The sequence below is a fragment of the Agelaius tricolor genome, unplaced genomic scaffold (genome assembly GCF_023055355.1).
Source record: "Agelaius tricolor isolate 1412-34295 unplaced genomic scaffold, bAgeTri1.0.p SCAF_36, whole genome shotgun sequence".
Taxonomy (NCBI): Eukaryota; Metazoa; Chordata; class Aves; order Passeriformes; family Icteridae; genus Agelaius; species Agelaius tricolor.
In genome coordinates this window covers 396133-415337 of record NW_027269296.1, presented here as the reverse complement: position 1 = coordinate 415337, position 19205 = coordinate 396133, and the positions used below count along the sequence as shown (strand labels likewise).

General features: G+C 59.7%; 1 protein-coding gene across 1 annotated transcript; it reads right to left on the bottom strand.

The window, feature by feature from the left end:
• Positions 1-11048: 11048 nt before the first annotated feature.
• TENT5B (terminal nucleotidyltransferase 5B) lies at positions 11049-18594 on the bottom strand. Its single transcript, XM_071453128.1, has 2 exons — positions 18160-18594; positions 11049-14440 (listed from the first exon to the last, which is right to left on the bottom strand). The coding sequence occupies exons 1-2, from the start codon at positions 18334-18336 to the stop codon at positions 13421-13423; spliced, it is 1197 nt and encodes a 398-aa protein (XP_071309229.1). The 5' UTR covers positions 18337-18594; the 3' UTR covers positions 11049-13420.
• Positions 18595-19205: the final 611 nt, after the last annotated feature.

Sequence of the window (19205 nt, the reverse complement as noted above, 5' to 3'; positions counted from 1 at the left end):
ATTAAAGCAGAAAGGCCAAAATCATTAAAAATCCCTGTGTGTGCTGGTTGCTCCCCACCCTTCAGTCTCAGTAAGGATACAGTCTCATCCCACTCTGTATTCCTGGAGTATCTTCGGCTGGAACATGACATCCATTACAATCCTCACCCTTATTCCCATTTTCCCCCAGGACTGGGGAGGCTGACGCAGTCAGTGAGCACAGGAGGGTTGGTGGAAGGGCAAGGAGAGCCCAGGGCTCCTCAGCAGCCTGCAGAGGGCTGGAATGAGGACACCTGTCTGCCCCAGGTGCCCAGGGAATGCCGGGCAGGGGCACATCCCTCTCCATCTCCCGGGGACTGGGATGTCCCCATGCCCGGCAGGAGGGGCAGAAAGGGCTGCTCTGGGAGGGGGAGGGCAGCTCTGGCCATGGGCTTTGGACTGGAGCAGCTCCCCAGGCTGGGCTGGAGTGGGAAGTCCCAGGAACAGGAATTGAAAGGAAATGGAAGCTGGCCCTGAGCTGCCTTCCCTGGTGGGAGCCGGCAGCACATCCTGCAGGAATCTCCAGCTGGAACCGTCACTGCTGGGGGGTCCTGGGCCCGTCTGGGGGCAAACACAGAGCAGCCCCAGCATGAGGAGCCAGGTCCCTCTGTGGCTCCAGGGCAGAGCAAACTCAGAGCAGCCCCAGCTCAAGGACAGGAGCAGGTCCCTCTGTGGCTCCAGGACAGCCCTGGGCTGGGGAGCAGAGGGATTTACATAACCCCCTGCCCTCCTGCAGCACCCTTACATAACAGCACCCACACTTGTTGGGTTTATGGGATTACTCTGTTACAGACTTTCTGGGAAAAATGAAATTAATGCAGTGTGTTAATACCTAAGCCTGGCTTCTCCCCCTTCCGCTGATAATTCCTCTGGGCTGGGCCTGGTGGAGTGGGTTGGTGTGGGGGGGAGATGGGCACAGGCACCCACGGGCAGGGACAGAAACTGCCCAGGGCTGAAATGACTCCGTGAGGTTGGTGGGACAGAGGGGGAAGGCAGAGAACGTGGGAGGGTGATGGAGAGGGGACAGGGACACCGGGAGGTGATGGAGAGGGGACAGGGATGGTGCAAAAGTGATGAAGGGCAGTAAAGGGATGGGGCGAGGGTGATGGAGAGGGTCGGACAGGGACGGTGCCAGAGCGATGGGGACAGGGACAAGGGACGGGGACAGGGACAGGGGACAGGGACAAAGGACGGGGACACGGGACAGGGACAGGGGACAGTGGCAGGAGCCGAGGCCGCCCCCGCTGCGGTCACGAGAGGGCGCTGCGGGAGCCGCCGGAGCAGCCCCGGCCCCGCTGGTCCCGGTGCCGCTGGTGCCGCTGGTCCCGGTGCCGCTGGTTCCTCTCGAGCCCTTCCTCCTCTCAGCGGCGATTCCAGCCCCAGAGGGTGGGAGTTGCCCCCCTGGCCTCTGATCCCCCCGTCCCGCCCTGAGCCTGGGCTCCCCAGAGCCTTGTGCGGGGTATTTCCATCTTCCTGCTCCCTGGGACCAGCAGCCCTGTGCTTCATCCCCGGTCAGGTGTGCTGAGAAATGCCCAGAAATCCTTCCTTTTCAGTGCCCAGAAATCCTTCATTTTCAGTGCCCAGAAATCCTTCATTTTCAGTGCCCAGAAATCCTTTCTTTTCAGTGCCCAGAAATCCTTCATTTTCAGTGCCCAGAAATCCTTTATTTTCAGTTCTGTCCCCCAGGCCTGCCGGGCGGGGGACCCTGCCCAGGGCCTGGGGGTGGGCACCCTGTCCTCACCACTTTATCACCCCCTATCCCCGGCTCCAGGGGTGTTGCTGTGGCTCTGGGCAGCTCCCAGGCCTGGGAAGGCATTCCCACGGCACCTGGATGCCCTCACTGTGTTAAGCTCCTCTTGGTCCACTTCTCTCTTCCCCACTAAAGCTCTTTAAGTCACTGATCTCGTTAAAGCTCAGCAATCGGGTTGTTTTGCCCTGCAGGTTAATGTGCCTAATTCCAGCCCCGCTGTGCCCGCACTGGGACTCCCTGGCCCAGCCCACGGCTCCCCCTGCTCGGGTCCTGCCCGGTTCTGACCCGGGACGCCCCCGTGGATCCCGGGGGTCCCGGGCATGGGTGGCAGGGTCTGGGCAGTGCTGAGCCCCTGGGCTGGCAGGGGTGGGATGAGGCTCGGGAGTGGTGCCCACCCTGGCACAGCCACACCCCACACAGCCCCTCTGCTTTTGGGTGAGGAACGGCAGAAAATGTCCCAGTCCCTCCTCACACCCCTGCTCCAAGCGTTTGGAGATTTGTGCATCCTTTTGTAAAGGAATCCTTTAAAGGAAATGGGGTAATTAATTAAACAGGGTAATTAATGCTGCCACGCGTGGGTTGTTAAGGCTTTTCTCCCTCCAGGAAGGCCGGGCTGGAGCTGGGCACAGCCAGGACTGTCCCAGCCACGATTTTCCAGGGTTCAGGTATCCCTGCCTGCCACCTGCACCCCGGGGCTGCCTGATCAGCCCCAGTTTCCCAGCACAGAGCAGCCTCTCTGTTTCCAGTCCTGGCTGCCCCAACCCGATCACCACAGCTGCTCCTTCCCAGGTGTTCCATGTCCCCAGCCCGGGCAGGATCCAGGGACTGCATCCCCAGCAGAGGGGAACCTTCCTCCTGCTCCTCCCCAAGCACCCTGGGGCCTGCACCTGCCCCTTCCCTTCAGCACCAGGGCTTCCCTGCACCCGCAGCAGCCAAATCTGTGGGTTGGCAAGTCCTGGGAAGGGCAGAGCAGTGAGGAATGGTCCCCAAAATAGCTCCATGACGTGTGCAGCAAAGGGCAAGGTGCTGCTCAGTGGCTTTGCCTTGCTCACTGTCCCATCTCCCGTTGGGGGAGTGGGACAGATCCCCCCTGCAACCTTGGCGCTGTGATTTATAATAAATATATAAAATTCAATATATGAAGTGGAATGGGTAGGTGTGAAGCCCAACTCCCAAGCCTGCAGCAGGGATGCCAGAGCTGACTCCAGGGACACCCCTCCCCTGCTGCTTCCTTCCCTGCCCCTGCTAATCCCCAGCACTCCGAGATGACAGGAGCCCTGTAACCTGATCACGGTTCATTAAGAGCTTTAATGAGATTAATTGCAAAAAGCACCAATTATTACTCGCAGCCCTTCCCTCGGGAGGATCCAGAGATCCCTGGGCTCCGTGTGCTGGGCTGTAGGTGAGGATTTCCTAAAAAACTGCAGCAGCAGAATCCTCAGAATGGGCAGATTTGGGGGTTTGGGGTTCCCAATCCCAGAATCCTCAGAATGGGCAGATTTGGGGGTTTGGGGTTCCCAATCCCAGAATCCTCAGAATGGGCAGATTTGGGGGTTTGGGGTTCCCTTCCAGAGAGGCAGCTCCAGGTTTCCACATGTCCCAGCGGGGTGCTCATCCTTCCCTGGGCGTGCCGGGGACACCAGGACCCCCGGAACAACAGCTCCGTGCTCAGCCTGGGGTCCCGGCGGTGTCCCCGGGCCGTGCCAGCCCCGGGCCGTGCCAGCCCCGGGCCGTGCCAGCCCCGCGCCCCCCGGGCTGACGCCGGGCACTAAATCGGTCGGTGACGGGCAGGAAAGGAATCCAGGGAGCAGAGCCAGGCTCGGGCTCCTCTCGGCGCTCCCCGCCTCGCCTCTTATGGAGCGGAGCAGGAGGGAAGAGGGGCCGGGAGCAGCTCCCGTTATGGAGAAGCCCAGGGGAAGCCCTGGCTGAGCCCAGCAGGGCACGGGGGGAGCAACGTGCTCGGGACACGCCACCAGCCCTGGGGACAGCCGGAGCCTCCCGCCGCCCTGCCCGGCTCCGGGGGTCCCTGGGAGGGGCACCGCAGGGGCTGGCAGCTCCAGAGGCACCGGGGACACAGGGACAATGGCAATAAAGCACAGAGGGACCGAAAGCCAGCGGAGCACAGGCAGGGCCACGCTCCCCCCTGACCGCTGATGCATCTGGGAGAGGAAGAGGAGGAGGAGGAGCTCACCCCAGGCTCTGGTGCCTCGGTGGGAGCAGCCAGGCCATCAATTTATAATGAATATATAAAATTCAATGTATGAGATGGGCCCTGGCCTCACCCCGAGCTTTCACTGCCTCAGCTCCCAGTGAGCTCTGGCCCTCGGCGCCCCAGGCTCGGGTCCCTCTGCAGGGCAGGAGCAGCAGCTGGGGAGCTCAGGAGCTCCTGGGTGTTCTGACACCTCGGGCTGCCAGGGCACAACCCTGCCCAGCTTCACACACGGGAGGGTTTGGGGGAGATTTGGGGCCTTTGAGATTCTCCAGCAAAGAGGGCAGGGCAGAGCCAGGCACGGCACAGACCCAGCTCTGCCTCAACACCCCCTCCCTCATGTCCAGAGGGATTTTCTGAGTCCAGCCAAGGGAGATTTCCCTCCTGGGTTGCAAATTCAAACCCATTTTGTGCAAAGCCACGGAGCACAAAGAGGCTCCAAAGCCGAGCAGCTCAGCTCAGTGACAGAGCAGGGCACAGCTGAACCCCCACGGCCGAGTGCAGCTCCTGGGAACCTCCCCTGGAGCCGGGCAAGCAAATCCTCCTGCTCTTTCCCACGTGTTGTTGCGCTGCACAAATATTTGTTTTGGAAAGCGCTGCCTTGCCCCGAGCCCCGCAGCCAAGGCCGGCCCTGGCACCAAGGCTGCGGCCGGGACGGGTCCTGCTCCGAGCGAGCCCCGGTGGCAGCGAGAGCCGGTCCGGGGCCGCATTCCGGGCAGGGTCTCTGCTCGGAGCAGGGGCCGCTGCCCCAGCCCTGGGCTCCGGCGGGGATCCCTTCCCCAGGGAGAAATGCCCCGGGAGGGCAGCACGGGGGCTCAGGGCTCTCTGGTGTCCACGCCAGGCTGGCAGCCCCCAAAATCCTGGGAGACAGGCTGGGGATGCACCTGCACAGGGAGAAGCCCTGCTTGGAAGGCTCGGAGGGGAATCCCCGCCTTTCTGCGCTGTTCTACGGCCTCTCCCCGCTTCTGGAAATGCGCTTTGGGCCGGCGGGAGCAGCAGACGGGGGCCGGGCCCAGGGGGGTCTCCGGGACAGGAATTCGGGGCAGGGACCCCGGGCCGGCCCCCGCACGGCCGGGACACTGCCCTTTGTTTGCAGAATAAAGTTAGCGCTGTTACTCAGCCTGTCGCTATTCCAGCAATCCCTGCCTCCACTTTCGCTCGGCAGCGGGAAACATTCCTGCCCGGGGCTGCCAAGAAAAACCCGCACCGGAGGGAGGGACACCGGGGACCGGGCACGGTTCTGGGACCGCGGCTCCCCCGGCGGGCACCGCACCCGGCTCCGGGACACCGCCCCTTTTCCATCCCAGGAAAACCCGTGATTCCCGCGGGAGCCCCATAATCCCAGCCATCGATAAACTTTGGTCCCCTGGGTGACCAGAGAGCAGCAGAGGATGCGGGGACAAGGTGTGTCCCCTCCATGCGTCCCCGAGGTGAGGCTTTGTCCCCGGGTGCCACCGATTTCCACGGAAAGTTTTGCTGATGCCAGCGGGGCTCCCACACGGAGCCTGGGTTTGTTTTCCCTGCCTGTTTTCGGCTCTTTCCTGTGATAGGCAAAGCCAGCAGGCTGTCCCTGAGGTCCCCGTGTCCCCAGGAGCCGGCCGTGTCCTTGTGCTATCGCTGCCCGCCGAGAGCTCTGATAACCCCGTGCGAGGGGGGAAGCAGCTGCCGGGAGGAGAAGCTGTGGCCAAATCCCACACAGCAGCGCCGTCCTCCGCAGCCATTCCCCCTCCGGCCGGGGCAGCCTCATCCCGGCGCTCCCAGCTCCTCCCTGGCATCCCTGCCCGGTGCGGGGCACTCGGAGCTGGGTCACAGCCTTGTGGGATCCCCCTCCCTCCTCCCTGTCCCTCTGCTCCCTGTGCCCCGGGAGATGCTGGCGCTGCACCCTCAGCCCCTCCTGTGGAGAGCCCACCCACCACCTGCCCACTCCTGAAATCCCTGGAGATCCCTGCGAGCACCAAAACCCAGCGGCTGCCAGAGGAGGAGGCAGAGAGGCCGGGGCAGCACAGCCCCTGCTGGGGCTCCGTGCTACACTGCCCGAGCTGGAACAAAGGGAGGACAGGACCCAGGAACGTCCTTTCCCAGCCCCAGGGACATTAAACAAACCCCAAAGCCCATTCTCCCCGTGTCAGCCCCGCAGGTCAGCCGAGGTTTGATCTACAGCCCGGTGCAGCAGATGGAAAAACTCCCAGGGAGGGTTTTGGATCAGGTCCTGGCGTTTTTCTGCTGCTGGGACACTCCGTGCCACGGGGAGCCCCAAAGAGCTCAGCTCATCCTCCAAAGGGGATCACAGGGATGTGTTTTCCCCACTCCCTTCTTCCTGAGAGCTGTTAAATCCTTCCTGTGACTGGGAGTCAAAGTCTGAGGGCTGAGCCACAGATCTGCTCACCAGCCTGGAAACATCCTAAATTTAAAGCTCAGCTGCACTGTGAGCTCCCAGAATCTCAGCCCTCTGAGCTCCCATCACCTGCTCTGCTTTCAGCCCAGGACTTTAACCCAAATCCCCACTTTCCACCAGAATTTCAGCCAAGATGAAGCTGTATTTCCACTCAAGAAGAGCTGCTGAGAGCTTTGCAGCAAAAGAAGACAAGTGGCAGAAAGGGGAATGGCTTTAAACTGAGTAGGTTTAGATGGGATTTTAGAATTAATTCCTCCCTGTGAGGGTGGTGAGGCCCTGCTGAGCTTTCACCCACCAAGAGCCCCAAGCTCCTGCCCAGGGCTGCTGTTCCTGCACCCCAGCCCTGCCTGTGCCACCCCCTGGTCCCTCCTGGCTCTCTGCACACCCGGGATGGCCTCGGGCCCGATGGGGTGACCCAGCCCGCCTGGATAAAGCAAATCATCAGCTCAGTAACCACTGGCAATTAGTGCCATTAGCAGTGCCACCATCTCCAGCTCCCTGGGCGTTCTGGGGGCGGAGGGCCCGGCCCCTCCCGGCTGAGCTCAGCTCTGACGTGGGCCCTGCTGAGGATGCTCTTACTCACGTTGTGCCCTCCTCACGTCACGGAGCAGCAGCACCTGCCCAGAGGAGCAGGCTGGCTCCAAAGGCTGCTCCCCTGTTCCCTGAAGGGCACGCTCCCAAACCCCGGAGCTGCTGCTGCTGGCAGCATCTCCCATGGGAGAAGGTGACACACGCTCCCAGCCCTCCCTGCCACCCCAGGCCAGGGCTGGCTCTGCGCTGCCTTCCCACCGTCCGCAGTTCGGGGTTTTTAGTCTCTGATCTCAGCTGGAGCAGCCCCGGGCAGAGCAGCGCCTTTGGAGGGACCGGTTCCTGCCGGACTGGCTGCAAACCCCTCTGGAAGGGGGATCCCGGCCCGGGGGCTCGGCCCGGCCGTGGAGCTGCGGCGAGCAAGGAGGAGCAGGGCAGGAACCGGCTGGACTCGTTCCACCGGTGACATCGGGAAGGGTGACTGCGAGTGGCACGTTAACCATCGTGTCCAGTCCCTAAGGAATGCACCCGGGATCCGCCAGGGGAGCACCCCTGGCTGAGTCACGGCACGGACACGCGGATTTAGCCGGGATTTCAGCCCAAGCCTCCTCTAATTGCATATTACTAGAGGGATGCTTAAAGTAATCAGCTGTTCCAGCCACGCCGGCACGGGGGGAAGGGAGGAGGGCTGCAGGGGTGTCCGTACCTCCAGCCCCTCCTTGGATTACAAGGCACAAATATAGGGCACACAAACAGCCCCGGAGCGCTGCCTTCCCCTTTGAAGGCAGGGTGACACTGCTCCAGCCGAGCCCGGGCTTCGATAGCAGCGAGATAAGGAGGGCAAACACGCCGTGGTGGTGGAGAGGGCAAGGATCAACCACCCCAGGCAGCCGGGGCTGTGTTCTGTCCCCATCCTGTGCAAAGGGAGGGTGGGAACGGCCCGGCGATGGGAAAGGAGCGAGCTGCTGGCAGTGAAAACGCGAGCTCTGTGCTGGCAGAAAATGCGAGTTCTCACCTGCACAGGGAGAGATAACGCATCTCACACCGCCCTGCGCTCCGGGGCGCCGCTCCAGCCTCTGCCCGCTCCGGAGCCGCCGTCCCGCCCTCCAGCCCTCATCCACTGGGAATGTCGCTGTTTCCCCAGCCCTCATCCACTGGGAATGTCGCTGTTTCCCCAGCCCTCATCCATCTGGGAATGTCGCTGTTTCCCCAGCCCTCATCCATCTGGGAATGTCGCTGTTTCCCCCTGGCATCCCCCTGGCATCCCCCCCCGGTGGGACGGGCAGGGTTTGGGGTGCAGGGGAGCAAGGACACCCCGTCCTTGGCCTCTCCCTTGTGCAACACCTCCAGGCTGCGGTGACAAGGCAATTGATTTCTTTTCCTCCTTTCCTCAGGAAACGCCTCTGCCCTGGCTGTCAGTCATCCCCCTGAGCACCTCGGGATGCCAGCGGAGGATTTCAATCAAATTCGTCAGAGCCATCGTGTTTCCACAGGCTGGAATGTGTGTCCGGGCCCGGGGATCCGCCCCGGTGAGGGAGCAGCGACCCAGCAGCAACTCCCAGCCCAGCAGCAGCTCGGGCACGTGTGGGTCATTCCCGGAGAAAAGGAGCAGGGATGAGCGGGCATCCGGGGGTTTGGGGCAGGCTGGAATGCCGTGGAGCGGGCAGGAGGCTCTGCAGGAGCTGATCTGTTCTTGCGGTGGCTCAGGAGGGACGGGAGTGCCTGAGCTGCTCGCTCCAGGCTGCATCCAAGAGGCCAGAGGTGGGAGAAGGTGGGTGTCAGGGAAAACATGGAGCTGATAGCCAAGAAGTCTGTGGCAACCTGTGTTTAGAGCTGAACAGAACAAATACTTCATGTACAGAGGGGGAAAAAAGCTTTTTAGAGGTTCCTCTGCCTGTGCACACAAGAGGTTCTACACCCAGGGGTGCTGGGCACTGGAACAGGCTCCCCAGGGAAGTGGTCACAGCACCGAGTCTGCCAGAGGTCAGGAAGGGTTTGGAAACCCTCAGAAGCACACTTGGGGTTGTCCTTGATGCTCTGGGTGGCTCCATTCCAAGCCAGGGTATTCCACAGTTCCAGCAGGAGCTCAAACCCTGTGTGGATCAGAAAAGGCTGAGCCTGGTCCCGCAGCAGGGCCAGGAGATGGGATCAGAGTGAGGGACAGAGCAGAATCCTCACCCTCAGCCTGCCCTGTGCCAGCCCTGGGACAGGCAGGGGGCTGTGCCAGCCCCGGGCAGCCCAGCCCGGGCCGGGAGCCCTCGGGGAAGGGACACATCAATGGAGCGTTTGTCCCGTGCTTGGCAGCGGGTGCCGAGCCCAGCGCGGCTATAAATGGCAGGGGAGGCACACAGACAGGCTGTTCTCTCCTCTGCTGCAGCCCCAGGAGCAGCCTTCACAGCCGGGACGAGGAGGAGGAGGAGGGCAGCCAGGGAGAAGCACTGGCACGCTGCAAGGAAAAGCTCAATAGCGATAAAATGAAATGGAAATGCTGTGCTGGGTCTAGCAGCCGCCCGCACGGAGCTGGTGCCACCCTGGGCGCAGGGCCAGGCTGGAGGCAGCAGGGCTGCAGCAAGATGCTTCTTGCATGCTGGAGTCAGGACAAATTCCTGCCGTTTCAGTGAGCTTGGAGCACGGCCAGGTGTCCTTCCAGGAGAAAAAGCTGCAGCTGCAAAAGCCGCAGCAGCCCCAGGAGCGCGGCTGCTCTGCAAGGCTGGCTGGGTTCGGATGCTCCTGCAGCCTGGGCAGAGGGGCTGTGGGCACATGCAGCACCGTGCCACCGTGCCAGCAGCCCTGCTCCCAGCACAGGCACCGAGCTGGGCACTGCCCAGGCCATGGGCTGCACGGAGGGACTGTAATTACGGCCCTGAAGGAACAGCCCCGGCCTCAGAGCCAGGCTGAGGGGAGCCCTGCAGCAGCACCTGAGCCTGGACTGCACCCAGCACAGCCTCAGGCACATCCTGGCTGATCCATCACCCCCTCTGCTCAAAGAGGAAAATAATGACAGAATACAGGCTGTGAGAAAATATATAGGGTTTTTTTTTATTTGACAATTAACAAAAGAGGGATGGGAATCTGGGCTGTAAACATTGATAGCTCCTTTCTGATCACAACGAGTACTTTCCACCAACATCCCTTTGTATGCTCTGATCCACCCAACAATGCCCAGCCAACTCTGTCAGGGCTTTTGCTGCTCTGCTCAGGGTCACAAATCCAGAGGCAGCTTATTCACCACACACCCACAGCAGGAGCAGCCACTCACACAGGAGACAGCTGAGGGCCTAAGATACTTCAGAGCTGCTTCCATCGGTGATACACACTTGGAAAAGGCAGGAGATCATGCTGGGTTTGGGCCAGAGAGAGGGAAACATCTCTAAACCCAGCAGGTCAGAGAGAAATGAGCCCTGCAAAAGGCAGAGCCTGCCCAAGCAGGGACAGGGACTGTGGCAGTGCCAGCCCAGCAAGAACACCCCAGCCCTGCTGTCAGAGGGAAGCTTGGCCCAGGACTGTGAAGGTTTGGAGATGCAGAGCCAGCAAGTCTGTCCCAAAGAGGGACTGGCACCTCCTCAGCTCCATTGTTGCAGTGGAACCAGAACTGCCTGGAGCTCCACAGGGGGAAGTGAAACCTCATCTTGGGCTGGAGGGCAGCCAGGGCTGGGGAGCTGCACCCAGCTGCCAGCCCTGCCACCCGCAGCACACGGCTTTGCCTGGGACACCACAGCCCTCCCCAGCCTCAGTCTCTCCTCCTCCAGGAGGAAGCAGCCTGCAGGTGGGTCAGAACCAAGCCCAAGGGCTTCAGGCACCTCTTGCTGCTCTCAGCAGCAGGGATGGAGCCATGGAAAGCCAGCAGGGAGGGCCCTGGTGCCACCCTCCCTCTCCAGCAACAGGGAAAGGCAAAATGCACAGCTCTAAAGAACAGTGTCTAAAACAGAAACCTCCCCCAGCTGCAGGAGGGCCCTGACAGCAGCCACGGCGCTCCCCAGGGCTCAGAGCTGCTCTGGACTCAGGCAGCTCCAGACCAGGTGCCCAGCCTGCCCCTTTGCAGCTGCCCAGCTGGTCCTGAGCCTGGCTTTTGGTGGGAACAGGGTTGGGTCATCTCCTCATCACACCACCCAGATGGACAAGCAAATAATAAAAATAATCCAACAAAATTGAATACACTGTATTTATTCGTAACAGATTCTAAAGAATCTAGTGAGTCTATGTCAAGCCCATCGCATGACAAGTGATACAGGTGTAGGAAAAAAAGGACATTTAAAACAAACAAAACAACGGGGAAAAAAAAAAAAGAAATCAAGTGCCATTCAAGCTACTGGAATCTTCCAATTGCCCCCTCACAGGAGGCAGCACAGTATCACTGCAAGGTCAAGAAAAATTCAGGTTCAAGCCACTCACAAGAGCCCCACCACACACACTCCATAAATGCAAAGTGCAATCTCAATGGTAGGTCACCCTGTTGAGCTGTGGCTGTAGGGGATCTGCTCAGACACCTCAAAGGGAAGGAGGGAATTTCAGTTTAGTGTGTCTGTGGGTAGGAGCAGCCTGTAAAAAACACGCTACATGGCATCTCTGTTCCATTTCAAATGCAAGGGAAAAAATCTCACCTTCCTCAAAGCCACAGCAGTGGCACAGTCAGGCTCCCAACAGCAGCCCTAAACCAGTTTGACCCTGCCTGGGAAATCCCAAGCTCCCAGCACAGGGATGAGGCTCTGGGGAGCTGGGGACTGCCACGAGGGCTGAGCTGAGCTCAGGAGGCAGCCAGAACCTGCAACAAGCCCGGGGCCAGTGCCACTCCCCAGCTGCGGGTGCAGGGAGCAGAGCTGGGCCAGCTCCAGCTGATGCCGAGAGCCACCCCCACCCCTGGCTCCCCATTCACACTGCCCCCACCCCAAAAAAGGTACCAATCTGGCTATACACATTCCAAGGATCTAGTCTTTATTTCAATCTGTCCGGGTATTACAGTTTTGTCACAAAAACAAAACAAAAAAAAACCCAAAAAACCCCAAAAAACACGAGTTAGTAAAGGTACTGGAGCAGGTCAGCCCCGGAGGCAGCACCAGGAAGCTGTGGTGGTGTTCCCGAGCAGCATCCCTAGGAAATGCCTGCTGCCTGCCCACTGAAACCCGAGACCTCGGGGGCTCGGCAGCCCAGGCACCTCCGTGAAAAACTTCTGTGCTCCGGACACTCAACAGCTTCAAAGCCACGCCGGGCTGAGAGAGCCAAACCCTCCAAACACCAGAGGGTCTGCTCAGAAGACATTGCTTCCCTAAGGCCAACTAACTTCACCCCCCCTTCTGGCCCCAGGCTCCATTTCTAGCTAGAGAATGAATTTCAAATGCTATCAGTGAATCACAGGGCTGGGAATGGGCTGCTTTGGAGATAGGACCTTCCCAAGGGATGATCTCCAGCATGAAGAGGCCTGTCCACCTCCCTGGAGGACACAGCGACAGCTGGAAATGACTGACCAGCGACCTGGATGGTTTGTGCTTCAAAGGACCAGCCTCACCTTCCCCATGGCCCAGCTGGCCTGTGGCTTTGTGCATTAAAATCACACTGCATGTCCAAAAAAAAAAAAATTAAAAAAAAAAAAAAGTCGGAAGAGCAGCATTTCAAATTCCCCTAGAAAAAACAGGATTAGGTTTGGCAGCCTGGGCCAGGCTCCTGGACAAATCATCTGCCTCACTATATTTTGGCACTGCAGACTTGGGAGCTTGAAGAAATCCAAGTGTAGGTCCCTGCTGCCTTTCTTTTTTCCAGCAAGCCCTGCACAGCATTTTCCACCATGCACTCCCCCCCTCCCCAGCGCTCCCAGTTCCAGGCAATTCCAACCCCCCAGGCTAGGCAGCCCCACTTTGGCAGCCCCTGGCTCCAGCTGGTCCTTCACAGGCATCAAGTCATGCCCAAACCCCTCAGCCACACAGAACCTGCTCTGGCCTCAGCCAGGATAAGAAATGATCTTGCGACCCTCCCACCCACGACAGAAACGTTTTCCTCCTCAGACATTCCCCACTTGAGCTCTGGGCCATCAGCCCCCGCAGAAAATAATAAAGTTTACAGTACAGTTGTGTTTATATTGTTACAGGCACTTAAACAGGATTCTTTGGTCCTTCAAAGGAATTAGCCACCCTGGCTTCTCTCGGCAGAAACCACAAGTTTGCACACCCAGAACACCTCCTGCACTAAAAAAAAAAAACAACCACAATTCAGATCCATTTCAGGGCAGTGCAGCTCTACCTTAGCATATTTCTACAGTCTCCCCTCACACACCCCACCCACCCCATTGCCTCCACAATTCCATAAGGAGTCATTCCCATAACACTGCACTTCCCATCACAGTGTACAGCAGACAATGCTCGTCCCAACAATCCCAGGAACGAGACACTCAAGCAAGAGTCCAGGAAGTTTCCTTTTGTTGCAGTTCTGGGAAGGTTGGTAGGTTTCATTCTGTTCCCCCCTCCCCACCCTCCCAACCCCCCAAGGCAAGGAAATACCTTGGAGGACAGACCCCGGGGTTTGTCCTGGCTCAGTTACAGGGAAGCCACGTGGGGTAAGACTGATTGCAAGGCAGGAAGGGCTGCACGTGGGTCACGTAGTAGTTGAAGTTTATTTCACTGACATAAGGGGCTGGCTGGTAGAAGCAGGTAACGTTTGTGACCGTGGGGATGATGTTCTGCTCAGCCAGGACCCTCACGGCCAGCATGGCAATGAGGTTCAGGGTCTGCCTCCTCTCATGTCCCATGAGGCAGACTGTGCTCTCGTTGACCACCCTGTGCAGGGTCATCAAATAGTCATATCTGTTGCTCTCCATGCCCACAAAGTGGCTCTGCAGGTAACACTCCAGCTTCCTCAGCTGCTCGCCGATGTCAGAGAAGTCTATGAAGAACCTGGAGCACATGTACCTCTGCAGGGCCTTCATATCCACCTCGGACTTGGGCTTGAAGCCCCTGACCAGGAGGTTGCAGTACTTGAGGAGCCCCCCGCCGCGGATCTCCTCGGGGTTGCGCGTGGCGATGACGCGGTGCCGCAGGTGCTCCATGGCCTCCTCGAAGTCCCCGTACATGCTCTCCCCGGTCACCGTGGGGTGGAAGTTCTCGGCCATGGGGTTCTCCGAGCACTCCCCGAAGAGCAGGAGCGAGTCCAGGATGATCTGGAAGGAGTCCACGCTGAACTCGAACTGGCGGCGCAGCGAGTCCACGAACTTGAGCTCCACGTTCTTGCCGCTGTTGTTGGAGAGCGAGATGAGGCTCCAGCGGTCGGTCTCGTTGCACACCTTCACCAGCTTCTGCACATAGGCCTCCTTCAGGGTCATGGGCGTGATCTTGTCCTTGTTGACTCCTTCGGGGAGGAAGTCCAGCAGGCAGTCCATGACCACATCTTTAACCAGCTGGAAAACGTCCTCGGTCTTCAGATCCACCCCGAAGATGAGGTCCAGGTCCTTGTAGCCCAAGCCACTGTCCTGGTGCAGGACGTGACTGGCAGCTGAGCCGTTCAGCCTGACGTTGTGCACTGGGACTCCCTTCTTCTCCAGGCGGCTACGGACAACCTGAGACAGAGACACGGTCAGTGAGAGGCAGAGGAGCAGCCTGGGGCAGCAGGAGCACTCCCCGCGTTCCTACAGGTCACTCCAGTGCAAGACAGTGAAATAAAAAGCTAATCCATTGGAAATAGGTCACTTTGGAAAGCATCCCGAGTCCTGCCAGCAGCTGGGGTGGCTCTCCTTCACTTATTCCCTGGCATTAGAGATCTCACTGCACAGGATCAGCTGTTGTGCTTCCAGTGCAGGGTCTGCTCTCCCTGCCTTCCCCACTCTGGCCTGGAGGCCCTTCCTGACCCCATTTTTTGGGGTGGTCTCTGCCCCCTACATCCCCTCCCAGCTCCAGTGACCAAGCCAAGAGCAGCCGACCCCAAAGAGGAGGTGGCAGCACAGTCTGCAGCAGTCCCTGTGGATTTAATCAGGGTGGCTCACTCCTTTTAGCCATCCCTTCGGACTGTCAAGATTCATTAAAGGCAAATCAAGATGCCAGAGCAGCTCAAAAGCCCCAGCCAGGCGTATGCAAGTTCATGTCCCAACTAGTAAGTGTATCCTAACAATTTCCAGTGTGTCAGAGCTTCGTGCTGAGCTTGGCGTGCTATCAAGCACAAGAGGCAGCTTTCATCTTACGGGTGTTACTCCGGTGATTTTAATGCTGCCTGCTCAGTCCTGGCACACCCAGCAGCCCCTCCAAAGCTTTGTTCATTTACTGGGAAGCTGAATCACCTGCCTGATTACTTAACAAGCAGGAGGCTAAAATAACCCCCAAGACCATAAAATAAACTATCTGGACACCAGCTTATAATTTGAGTTTAACTCAGCTCAAAGATCCCAGGAAGATTAGGTTTGCACCTTCCAGCAGAAGCTCTCCCCACATCTCATCCTGTCATCCTGCTTTCGTGTTCCCCTCCAGCCATTTTCCATTTTCCTGGGAGTCCCAACCAGCCAGCCTAGAGCAAGGCCATGGCTTGAAAGAGCCGAAGCTTGGGACACAAATGGACAAATTGGATCATCAAGAGCCAGTCTGACTGGGCCCTTCAGCCCTGTGAGCCTGCCCTAGTTTGAGAGGCCCCACAAACTCTGCATTTTGGCTGCCCAAAACATGAACTTAAATTCCAAGCTGCATCACAAGGGCCAAACCCTCTTGGCTGCCTGGGGCCTGAGCAGTTCTGGGGGAGAGCAGAAGCATTACAGATCTGGTCCCAGCAGCAGTAAAGCTGCCTCTCCATGGGTTTTTTGGGAGGAAGAACACAGAAAAGGTCAGGGACTGCAGCATGGAACCCTCATCACCTCCCAGACCCTCGGTGACCGCGCCAAGGGCCACCAGCGAGTTCTGCTGCCTTCCCAAAAACACCCCAGCACACCCCCACTGCTGTCTGCACACCTGGGAGGCTGTCAAGGCTCAGGAGGCAGCTTCCCCTGGTGCTTCCCCTCTCTCCATGAGCCACCCCTGCTCAGCAGCTGGGCTCCTCGCCAAGCCCGTGGTGACAGTCACATGCCAGGCACAGTGAACCAGGGGCTGCTCACCCAGGCCACACCTGCCCAGCCAGAGAATGAAGCTGTTTTCCAGGGCAGACAGTCTGAAAGGATGGATCTGCTCCTAGAAGACACACAGGGCTGTTGCCCCAAAGCGAGCAAACGTCACCCAGGGGAGCTGCTGGCCTGGCCCTGCTGCCAGCTGGAGCCACTCACGCAGGGCACAGCTCCAGCACTGCTCGTGCACTCAGAGGCTGCTCCCAGTGCTCCCAGGCTCAGAGACACAAGATATAGGTCACAAAGTCTTAGATGCAGAGCTGGGCCCAGTGCTTGGAGAAGATCTTGTTCCAGATTAATTTCCTGACCCCAAAGAACATTTGCTTAACCCCTTTCTGGTCACGGCTCAGGAGCTGCAGCGTTCCAGGCCCACAGGCTCCAAGCTCACTCAAGTTCCCCAGGCTGTCTGTGTGAGATATACTCAGAAAACAGGGAAAAGACCCAATTGCTCCAGTCAGTGTTGTCCCAAACCATCCCAGAAATCTCCAACCCAAAGAGCAGCAGGGAGCAGAGCACTTTGCCATTTCCTGGGAGCTTCCACCCAGCAGCCCTCACCTGGAGCTCATCCCCCCTGGCTGCAGGCAGTGGGTTCAGGGCTGCATTTTCCCCCAGAGGGCTGGATATTTCCAGGGTTAGGCAGCTGCTGACCTGCTTCCCAAAACAGCAGCTCACCTTCCGTGTGGTTGGGATAATTGACTGTGACAGCCAGGCAGGAGCAAATCCTGCTGCGTCCTGACCTGCGCCTCGCAGCTCCCTCGACAACAACAACAGGATAAATAACTGCCTTTTGGGTTACTTGTTCCAGCTTAGTCAGCCCTAAACACAGGCTCTGCCAGCACGGCCGGGCACAATTACAGCCCTCAGCTATCCCGTGCTGGAGGCTGCTGCTGGCAGCACCCTTTGGGCAGCCCCAGGAGCTGCTGCAGTGTCGGTGCTGCCCCAGCCAGGGCAGCCTCCTGCCTGCAGCTCTCGCCATCTGCCATTCTGCCCGAGGCAGCCAAAGCCAGCCCTGCTGCCCCCGACAGCAACTCGAGGAATCCCAGACCTGCCTTTCAAATGTCACCCTTCCGTCTCCCAGGCTTAACTCTGACTCTTTCTCAAGCAGCTGAGGCTCCAAAATCCCGGTTATTGTGAAAGCCAGTTGGGTCTTAGCGCCGTGAATAGGCTTTTTAATTAGAAGCCAACATGCCCGATTTTACATTTGATGAGTCATTACTGAGGAATGAAGTCGCCTCCCAAATATGAATATGCATCAGCTCATTCGAGCTACATTGTTAGTTTAATATTAAACACAGTTAATACTTGATGGTTAAGCTAAGAGGAGCTCGTGAACAAGCCAAAGTATCGGGCAGGCTCTGGAGAATTCAGCCAGGGGTGCCCAGAAATCAAAGGACACGGACATTTGATCCGGCCTTTGAATTAATAACTCTGCCTCTTCCAGCACGAGCCCAACATGTCCACCAGCACGAAGCCATTTCGTGGAAGCAGCTCCAAAAAAAGCCACTTTTGCCCTGGCCACACACATTTCACTGCTTTTAAGGACAATAAATTAACTCAAAAAGAGCAGGAACAAGGTGAGAGGGGAGGAAGCCAAGCAGGATCCATGGCACAAGCTGCAGCAGCTGCAGGGATGGGGTGAGGCATTCCTGCTGTGGCTGCTGGCAGCCCCACCGGGACCCCCGGGATGGGAACTGAGCCCACAGCAGCCCAGGATGATGCGGGCCAGTCCCCCCAAAACTTCTAACTCCCCCCGGAGCAGCCAGGCCAGGCTGACAGGACTCAGAGCAGGCTGCTCTGGTGGAAGGTGTCCGTGCCCATGGCTGAGCCGCTTTTCCCGAATTCCAAGCCTGGCAGGAGTCAGCTTTGGGACACTGCTATGGGACACAGCAGGATCTCGGGCTGTCCCGGGCAGAGCCGTGCCGGGCTCCCTGCGGTCCCTCAGCCGAGGCCATTCCCCGATGTTAATTTAAGGTCCCTTCCAGCCCGGCCCGTCCAGCGGCTCCGCGCTCCCCGGGCCCGCACCGGCCGTGGGAGGAGGCCGAGGTGCCCGGCCGGGCTGGCTCGGGGCCCGCCGGGCCGGTTATCGCCGCCTCAGCACTTTTATTTTCTGCCTGACCCCCGCCGGAGCGGGGCAGAGTCCAGCGGGGCCCGGAGCTCGCCCCTCAGCCCTCGGCCCCGCGGCCCCTCGGCCCCCTCACCTGCACGATGGTGCGCGGCCGCACCGACAGCGTGGGGAAGTTGCCGCGGCCGTGGATGGGCACGGCCTCGCCCAGGATCTGGTCCAGCCGCTGCACCTGCTCCCACGTCAGGACGCTGAAGCGGCTCCCGCGCTGCTCCGCGCCGCCCGGAGCGGGCCCCGCCGCCGCCTCCAGCATCGCCCCCGCCGCCGCCGCTCGCCCGGAAACCGCCCGGAAACCCGCCGGAAGTGCCGGTGCGGGGGGAAGCGGGAGGAAAATTTAAAAGTGGGGGGGGAAAGCAAAAAAACAAAAAACAACCCCCCCCAGGGGCGCCGGCGAGGGGCGGCTGCGCGGGGCGCGGCGGGAGCGCGGTCGGTGCCCGCAGGGACTCGCACAGAACTGGCCCCGGCCGCCCCCCGCCCGCCACCGGCTCCGCTGAGCGCTGCGCCCGCCCGCCCCCCGCCGCGCCTTTTATGGACCCGTGCCGCGCCCCATTGGCCCGGACCCCCGCCAATCCCGGCCCGAGCCCGGGCCCAGGGGGAGGAGCGCGGCTGGACCGGGGCCAATCGAAGCGGCGATTAGGGGAAGGGGGCGGGGCGAGGGGCGGGGCGGGCCCGAGGACACGGGCGACAGCGACCGCACCGGGGCCCACGGGTGGCACAGGGTGGCCCTGGGGTGTCCTGTGAGACCCCAGCCACGGCCTTGGTGTCCCACTGAGTCACCTCGTGCCACAGCAGTGCCCTCTGATGTCCTGTCGGTTCCCTTTGGTACACCCTGGTACCCTTTGATACCCCACTGATGCCCCACTGGTGCCCCACTGATATCCCACCGATGCCCGTGATGCCCCATGATCTGATGGCCCATGAGCTGGTGCCCCGGTCATGCCCCATTTGTACCCCAGTGCCCCACAGATGCCCCATGATCTGATGCTCCGTTGATGCCCATCGATGCTCTGCAGGCTGGTGCCCCATTGATTCTCCTGGAGTGATGCCCACAGTCTGACACCCCACAGATACCCCGTGGTCTGTCCCTCCACAGCTCAGTGTCCCCATCCTGGCATGCCCAGC

Excerpts from the sequence above, each read along its gene's own strand:
- TENT5B (XM_071453128.1), bottom strand. The coding sequence starts at position 18,336 with ATGCTGGAGGCGGCGGCGGGGCCCGCTCCGGGCGGCGCGGAGCAGCGC. Across the intron at positions 14,441-18,159 it reads GGCCGCGCACCATCGTGCAG|GTTGTCCGTAGCCGCCTGGA; the intron begins GTGAGGGGGCCG and ends TCTCTGTCTCAG.